The 9,493-nt window shown below is 47.7% G+C and overlaps 1 protein-coding gene across 1 annotated transcript in view; it reads right to left on the reverse strand.

The window, feature by feature from the left end:
- PRUNE1 (prune exopolyphosphatase 1) overlaps nucleotides 1–8,882 on the reverse strand; it is a 213,323-nt gene extending 204,441 nt beyond the window's left edge. Inside the window, exon 1 of the mRNA XM_068251725.1 lies at nucleotides 8,784–8,882. Coding sequence (XP_068107826.1) covers nucleotides 8,784–8,822 — 39 coding nt within the window. The 5' untranslated portion in view covers nucleotides 8,823–8,882. The remainder of the gene's footprint in view (nucleotides 1–8,783) is intronic.
- Between the last annotated feature and the right edge of the window lie 611 nt (nucleotides 8,883–9,493).

The raw sequence follows: 9,493 nt of genomic DNA on the forward strand, positions 1-9,493 counted from the left end.
TCGGCCTCCAGCAATGGGAGCAGAATTAGATCATTCCCCCACTATCCATTGCGGCCTGCAGGGGGAATAGTAATTAACATGGCCCGGACTTGTGCAGAAGCAGGATCAGCCATATACCAGCTATATCCTGCGCCCAAGTCTACCGGCGCCGATTTCAAATGTATGCAAAAAAACAGCCACTTGACTCATCTCTGAGTCTCTTTAACCACTTCCCGACCGCCGTATATACAATTGGCGGCCGGGAAGTGGACCCCGCAAGGACCGCCGTATTGACAAATGGCGGCGGTCCTTGTAGGGGCATGGGCGGAGCGATCGCGTCATCAGTGACGCGATCCTCCGCCGGGAGTCGGAAGCCCGGCATTTTGCCTCTGCTCGCCGGCCACTTAGAGCCGGCGAGCGGAGGAATCCGCCAAATCAGCCAATCAGGTAGTATAAGGCACTTTGTTAGGTAAACAAAGTGCCTTATACGTGCTTCCTCCTCGCCTCGTGGTCTCATTGTTGCTGAGACCACTAGCGAGGAGGAACCACTTTGTGAGTATACACTGCACAGCGTGTTTTTGCCTAACAGCCCCCCTGATCACCCACCCCAGGCCTCATACCCCCCCTGATCACCCCAGCAGACCCCTGCCCAGCACCCTAGCACCCCTGCAAAACCCCCACCCCCCCACCTGCCACTAACTAGCGACGCTACCCCTTAGTTTAGGTCCCTAACTGCCTCCTAGTCACCCCTGATCCCCCCCCCTCTACCTTTAGATCACCCCCAGACCCCATCCCAGTCTACCCCCCTGTATACTGTATACATCTGTATACAGCTACCTTACCTCCTGATCCCCCTCTGATCACCTGTCTATCACCTGTCCATCACCCCTCAGGACCCCCACCCATCAGAGCAGACCCTAACTGCCCCGCGGGGGTAACCGATCACCTGCCCAGGCCCTCGATTGCCCTCATACCCCCCTCCTGATTACATCCCCTGCTCTTTGTTTACATCTGTCCTCCCCAGCGATCACTAACTGATCTGCGATCAGTAAACCCGTGTCTGCCTCTCATCAGATCAGGACTCAGTCTGCCCCGTGCGGGCTCCTGATCAACCCCCCACCCCTCAAATCGCCCTCAGACCCCCCCCCCCCTAATCACCGTCCAAGTGCATTGTATTTGACTGTGCTGCGCTTGTATTCGATTGTGCTGTGATTGTATTTGATTGTCCCGTGATCGGCTTCGATTGTCCCGTGATTGTTTGGTTGCCTCTGAGACCCCACTTCCCACCAACCCCCACCCCACCACCACCCCCCATCACCTTCCGAGTGCATCAGATTTGATTGTGCTGCGCTTGTATTCGATTGTGCTGTGATTGTATTTGATTGTCCCGTGATCGGCTTCGATTGTCCCGTGATTGTTTGATTGCCTCTGAGACCCCACTTCCCACCAAACCCAACCCCCCCCCCCCCCACACCCAAGCCCACCCTCCCCCCCACCACACCCAACCCCACCCTCCCCCCACCACACCCAACCCCACCCTCCCCCCACCACACCCAACCCTACCCTCCCCCCACCACACCCAACCCTACCCTCCCCCCACCACACCCAACCCTACCCTCCCCCCACCACACCCAACCCTACCCTCCCCCCACCACACCCAACCCTACTCTCCCCCCCACCACACCCAACCCTCCCCCACCACACCAACCCTACCCTCCCCCCCCCACCACACCCAACCACCACCTTCCGAGTGCATCAGATTTGCTTGTGCTGTGATTGTAGTCGATTGTGCTGTAATTGTATTTGATTGTTCCGTGATTGTTTGATTGCCTCTGAAACCCCACTTCCCACCAACCCCAATACCTCTCAAATACTCCCTTTTTGCTAGGTAGGTGCTCTTTTTTTCTGGGTAGTCTCGGAGGAAAACCCCATAAATTTAGCAATCCACAATGGCAAGAAGGGGGCTTTCCGATGACGAGGTATACAGGTACATGGACCAGTCGGATGAGTTCTTTTGGGAAGAATCATCCGTCGAATCTTCCGGGTCCGAATTTGAACCTGTAGAAAGCAGTGGTTCCCTGACCGAAAGTGATGACGAGGCTATGGTCCCGGCTAGAGCCAGGCGTACCAGACCCCAAGTCGTTAGACCGCAGGTGGCGCAGGATCCGCCTCAAGGGCAGCAGGGTGGTGCTAGCGCTGTTGATAGTTTTCTTGGTGAGGCAGGCACCAGCAGCGCAGCATCTCCTGGACTTGGTACCAGTACTTCTGTAGACCCTGGCGAAGTGGTGAGCGTCAGCATGGAAGTTGAAACTGGTACGGTGGCAAGTGCAGTAGTACCCCCGTCACAGCCACCAAGAAGAAGACGGGCCCGTAGTACCCATAGACTCCCAGAGGTGCTGGCACAACCAGATTGGCAATCCCCTGATTCCGCCGCACCCGTAGTGCCCCCTTTCACTGCCCAGTCTGGAGTCCAGGTGGCGACAGCTCATCTAGGAACGGCCCTAGACTTTTTGCAGCTGTTCATCACTCAGGTTCTCTTGGACTTAATTGTGGTTGAGACCAACCGTAAAGCCACACAATTTATCACCGAGCACCCGGAGAGCATGTATGCCCAGCCTTTCGGGTGGAAACCAGTCCAAGTTTCCGACATTAAAATCTTTTTGGCCCTTATCCTTCACTTGGGACTAATGAAACAGAATGTATTGCGGGCGTATTGGTCTACGAACCCAGTACATCATGTTCCCTTGTACCCTGCTGCCATGTCCAGGACACGATTTGAGTCCATCCTGCGCTTCCTGCACTTCAACGACGACGAAACCTGTCATGAAAGGGGAGACCCTGCTTATGACCGGCTCCACAAAATTCGGCCCCTCATAGACCACCTGTCCTCAACATTTGCAGATGCTTATATCCCTGAACAGAACATCTGCGTAGACGAGTCCCTCTTACGCTTTACCGGGCGCCTTGGCATCAAACAGTACATCCCAAGCAAGCGCGCCCAGTATGGGGTGAAACTGTATAAGCTCTGTGAAAGGGCCACAGGCTATACATGTCGTTTTAGGGTCTATGAGGGAAAAGACTCAAAATTGGAGCCGGTCGGATGCCCTGACTACCTGGGGAGCAGTGGAAAGGTTGTGTGGGACTTGGTGTCACCCTTGTTCCGGAAGGGGTACCATCTTTTTGTGGACAATTATTACACAAGTGTGGCCCTCTTTCAGCACTTAAAGTTAGAAGGAATCCGATGCTGTGGCACTGCGCGGCCTAGTCGCCAGGGCTTCCCCCAACGGCTCATTACCACCAGACTTGAACGGGGGCAGAGGGCCGCCTTGCGTACTGAAGACCTGCTCGCGGTGAAATGGAGGGACAAGAGGGACGTTTACTTTCTGTCCACCATTCACACAGACACGACAGTCCAAATTCAACGGGCAACTAAGGTCATTGTAAAGCCCCTTGTCGTCCACGAATATAATGTCAACATGGGAGGGGTGGACTTCAATGACCAGAGGTTAGCGCCCTATTTAATTACCCGGAAAACAAGACGCTGGTATAAGAAAGTGTCTTTTTATCTGATTCAATTGGCAGTTTACAACAGCTTTGTTCTCTACAGTAAGGCTGGGAGAACTGGATCTTTCCTCCAATTTCAGGAACAGATCATTCTGGACATCCTGTACCCAGGAGGTGCCAGGCCCCCCCCCCCCCCCCCAGATGCAACTAGCCGACTGCATGGTAGGCATTACGCCTATCAGATTCCGTGTGCCCCAGGTCAACGCATGCGAAGAAAACGTTGTCGTGTCTGCAGCAGGACTGGAAGAAGGAATGACACCAGTTTTTATTGTCCCCGCTGTCCTGACCAGCCTGGCCTATGCGTAGGGCCGTGTTTTGAGAGGTACCACGAGCAGGTACACTATTAGAACCTAGGGAACTCCAGACACAGGAGTAGGCACACACTCAGTGGTCTTTCGCACATTGTCGCAGGGAGAGGAGAGGTAAGCTTGAAAACCAAACGGATAAGCATAAAAGTCGGAAGAAGGATCGGTTTCCATGCTTGATATTGCTGATCTGTCCTGGGTTGGCGATATAAGACGGCATGTTTGAATTTCCCTTGAGTGTGGACACCCCCGGTTTATATGTGATTTGGGCCTATGATGATGCTTTAATGCCACACAGAGTCATCTCTATTGGCAGGCATATTGCTGTATCCTACAGGCATAATGCTGTATACTAAAGTTCTGAGGCCCAGTCACATAAGTTGGTGGCTCACCCTGAGTGCAGGGTGGCATGGGGTGTCTCTCTCCTGAGGTTATCACTGCCATTGATGTGGAGGAAGATCTGCTATTGATGTGGAGCAAGGTATGTTTGCCGTTCATTTTTCCTTTCAGCCCAGAGTGCATTACTTGTATACCCAATATAAGGAGTATAGCAGAAACTCCTAATACTGGCCATACATGTAATGATTGCTGAGACCCTAAAATGCCAGGACAGACTCCACAAATGACCCCATTTTGGAAAGAGGACACCCTAAAGTATTATGTGAGGTGCACGGTGAGTTCATAAAAGATTATAGTTTTTGTCACAAGTTAGCAGAATTTTTTTTTTTTTTAACAGTGTCATTTTCCGTTTACTTGTGACAAAAAATAAAAATTTTCAATGACCTCACCATTACCCTCATGGAATACCTTGTTGTGTATTCTTTCCAAAATGGGGTCATTTGTGGGGTTTGTTAACTGTCCTGGCAAGTGGGCGGGGTGCTAAATTGTGAGCACCCCTGTAAAGCCTAAAGGTACTCATTGGACTCTGGGCCCCTTAGCGCAGTTAGGGTGCAAAAAAGTGCCACACGTGTGGTACCCGCCGTACTCGGGAGGAGTAGTATAATGTGTTTCGGGGTGTATTTTTACACATACCCATGCTGGGTGGGAGAAATACATCTGTAAATGACAATCTTGATTTTTTTACACACAATTGTCCATTTACAGAGTTATTTCTCCCACCCAGCATGGGTATGTGTAAAAATACATCCCAAAACACATTGTACTACTTCTCCCGAGTACGGCGATACCACATGTGTGGCACTTTTTTGCACCCTAACTGCGGTAAAGGGCCCAAAGTCCATTGAGTACCTTTAGGATTTCACAGGTCATTTTGCGGAATTTGATTTCCAGACTCCTCCTCACGGTTTAGGGCCCCTAAAATGCCAGGGCAGTATAGGAACCCTACAAATGACCCCATTTTAGAAAGAAGACACCCCAAGGTATTCCGTTAGGAGTATGGTGAGTTCATAGAAGATTTTATTTTTTGTCACAAGTTAGTGGAAAATGACACTTTGTGAAAAAACAATAAAAAACAATTTTCCCCTAACTTTTGACAAAAAATAAAATCTTCTATGAACTCACCATACTCCTAACGGAATACCTTGGGGTGTCTTCTTTCTAAAATGGGGTCATTTGTGGGGTTCCTATACTGCCCTGGCATTTTAGGGGCCCTAAACCGTGAGGAGTAGTCTGGAAACGAAATTTCTCAAAATGACCTGTGAAATCCTAAAGGTACTCATGGGACTTTGGGCCCTTTAGCGGAGTTAGGGTGCAAAAAAGTGCCACACATGTGGTATCGCCGTACTCAGGAGAAGTAGTATAATGTGTTTTGTGGTGTATTTTTACACATACCCATGCTGAGTGGGAGAAAGATCTCTGTAAATGGACAATTGTGTGTAAAAAAAATTAACAAATTGTCATTTACAGAGATATTTCTCCCACCCAGCATGGGTAGGTGTAAAAATACACCCCAAAACACATTATACTACTTCTCCTGAGTACGATAATACCACATGTGTGGCACTTTTTTGCAGCCTAACTGCGCTAAGGGGTCCAAAGTCCAATGAGCACCTTTAGGCTTTACAGGGGTGCTTGCAATTTAGCACCCCCCAAAATGTCAGGACAGTAAACACACCCCACAAATGACCCCATTTTGGAAAGTAGACCCTTCAAGGTATTCAGAGAGGGGCATGGTGAGTCCGTGGCAGATTTCATTTTTTTTTGTCGCAAGTTAAAAGAAATGGAAACTTTTTTTTTTTTTTTTTCTTGTCACAAACTGTCATTTTCCGCTAACTTGTGACAAAAAATAATATCTTCTATGAACTCACTATGCCTCTCAGTGAATACTTTGGGATGTCTTCTTTCCAAAATGGGGTCATTTGGGGGGTATTTATACTATCCTGGAATTCTAGCCCCTCATGAAACATGACAGGGGGTCAGAAAAGTCATAGATGCTTGAAAATGGGAAAATTCACTTTTTGCACCATAGTTTGTAAACGCTATAACTTTTACCCAAACCAATAAATATACACTGAATGGGGTTTTTTTTTTATCCAAAACATGTTTGTCCACATTTTTCGCGCTGCATGTATACAGAAATTTTACTTTATTTGAAAACTGTCAGCACAGAAAGTTAAAAAAAATCATTTTTTTGCCAAAATTCATGGCTTTTTTGCTGAATATAATAAAAAGTAAAATCGCAGGAGCAATCAAATAGCACCAAAAGAAAGCTTTATTAGTGACAAGAAAAGGAGCCAAAATTCATTTAGGTGGTAGGTTGTATGAGCGAGCAATAAACCGTGAAAGCTGCAGTGGTCTGAATGGAAAAAAAGTGGCCGGTCCTTAAGGGGTAGAAAGCCCTAGGTCCTCAAGTGGTTAAAGTAAACCTGAAGTCAAGATATAAAAATAAGTTAGAAACCTATCTAAGGGGAAGCTTCGCGTACACCCCTCCTGTGCTAGGACACTCTAAACCAGCGTTTTTCAACCAGTGTGCCGTGGCACACTAGTGTGCCGCGGCATGTTGCCTGGTGTGCCGTCCTCTTCCCCCCCTCCCGCACGTCCCCACGGCCGCCGCTGCTATTACCTTAGCAGCGGCCCCTCTCCACTCTCCAGAGCATCTGTTTATTCAAGGCAAGCAGCGTATCTCCCGGCTGCTCTGTGTGACGCGCAGGAATCAGGGCTCGGTTACCATAGTAACGGCGATACATATCGCCGCTACAGGAAGCCGCTGCCCTGCTTCCTGCGCATCACACAGAGCAGCCGGGAGATACGCTGCTTGCCTTGAATAAACAGATGCGCTGGAGAGTGGAGAGCGGCAGCTGTTAAGGTAATAACAGCGGCGGGGACGGGCGGGGGGCACCACCTACCCATACTGGGGCACTATACTAGCTATACTGGGGCCCTATTCTGGGGCACTATACTGGCTATACTGGGGCACTATACTGGCTATACTGGGGCACTATACTGGCTATACTGGGGCACTATACTGGCTATACTGGGGCACTATTCTGGCTATACTGGCTATACTGGGGGCACTATACTGGCTATACTGGGGCACTATACTAGCTATACTGGGGCACTATACTAGCTATACTGGGGCAACTAAACTCCCTCCTACACTGGGGCAACTATGCTAGCTATACAGCCGCGCCCCCCCCCCCCCCCATAGCCTGCTGCGCACGGCACTGTCCACTAGGTCGCGCAAACACCCGCCCCCCCCCCCCCCCAAACGCCGCACCCCCCCCTTTTATGTCGAAGGTTGCTCAGGGCCATGCTCCCCTCTGTGTACAAGGGCGGCCGCAGTGTGCAGGCGTGAGCTGGTCGCCACACCGGTGCAGTGCGGACGTAAGCAATTGTCAGCTTTTTGCTCTGCGCATGAGCTCAGCTGCTCCATGCTACCATGCAGACAAGGCCATCCATGCGCCTGCACAGTGCAGCAGAGGGGTCTTAGGAGGATTGTAAAAACCTTTGGAAGCTTCTCCCTACTATGGTAAAGATCAAACTTTTTTTTCTTCTCAGCTTTACTTTAAATTTAGCTCTAGATGTTTCCACCAAAAAGTATGACTGTAATACACCTCAACTTGCTCCATGCATACCTCCCAACTTTTTGAGATAAGAAAGAGACACTTAAAGGGGAACTGAAGAGAGAGCTATATGGAGGCTGTCATGTTTATTTCCTTTTAATCAATACCAGTTGCCTGGCAGCCCTGCTGGTCTATTGCTCTGCAGTAGTATCTGAATAAAACCAGAAACAAGCATGCAGCTAGTCTTGTCAGATCTGACTTTAAAAAGTCTGAACCACTGAAACACCTGATGTGCTGAATGCTTGTTCAGGGGCTATGGTTACTAGTATTAGAGGCAGAGGATCAGCAAGGCTGCCAGGCAACTGGTATTGCTTAAAAGGAAATAAACACAACAGCCTCCATATACCTCTATCTTCAGTTCCCCTTTAAGACATACCCCTACCACAACCCCAGCACACCCCTGGTCACACATACCATAAAGATTTCTAAAGAAAAATAGGTTGTTTTATAATTCAAACCACACTGGTCCTTTCTATCCTGCTTCATTTTGATTCATATTAACATTTGAAAATAAGAAAAATATTACATTTAAATGATTAGTTTAAAGTCAATTAAACACATTTTTCTGTAGATAAAATACATATATTTATAAAGATCTGCACGAGTCCTGAAAAGAGGAGCAAATGAGGTAGACAGGAGGTACAGGGCTCTCAAAGAGGGACTGTCCCTCCAAAAGAGGGACAGTTGGGAGCTACATCCATGCTGCCTTCCCCCCAAAAAATTTCAAACATAGGACAGGAGGATGTAGCCCAAAATATCCATTAGCAAGCAGCCTAAAAATAATCATATACCAGAGTACACACAGCACTTGTTTCCAATCCACCGTCAATAGATAAGATTGCAAGCTATGAAAACAAGCACGCACAGGAGAAATAAGAACCAGCCTGCAGCAAGTTATTCAGTTTCTACTTACATGTACGGCGACCTTGCAGCCCTGTAAAAAGTGATCCATGCTGTTCAGTTTATACACACACAGCTCCGACTGTTGGTTTAATTGACTTCCCCTTCTGCCAACTGCACAAGGCTCATACACAGAGAGCACTGCATTCTGGTTAACGTAGTCTGCTTCTGCTGAGCTGTCATGGCTCAGGAGGCGGAGAGAAGGAAAGCAAAAAAGAATTTGTAAAATACAGTAGTGATTAATATATTGATATATATTGATATACTAATGTACTGACAAATTTTCACAGTATATATAGTTGTATTTACAATGGACATTAAATTACACCTACAATTTGTATTATTACATTATTACATTACATTTTCTATGATGTTACTCTGCCTTACATGACATCTTAGCATACTGTACTGTTTTTGTTTTGGAATACTACGTTATAAGTGATTTTGTATCGTATCATACTTTATAATAATGTATTTTAAATGATATAAAATGTTACTTATTATACTACATTGTACTGCATTTTACATATTTCTACACTGTAAAGCCTCATCTACACAGTACAATTTTCCGTCAGATCGGTTCTATTAGACGGATTATTAGATCTATTATTATTAACTCTATTAGATCATATCCAATCGGATTGTGTTAGCTTTTGCCATACATTTTGGGTACTTATCAAAAATCGCAAAATTGATCTGAAACAATTTTGACATCTACACACG

The sequence above is a fragment of the Hyperolius riggenbachi genome, chromosome 9 (genome assembly GCF_040937935.1).
Source record: "Hyperolius riggenbachi isolate aHypRig1 chromosome 9, aHypRig1.pri, whole genome shotgun sequence".
NCBI classification, from domain to species: Eukaryota; Metazoa; Chordata; class Amphibia; order Anura; family Hyperoliidae; genus Hyperolius; species Hyperolius riggenbachi.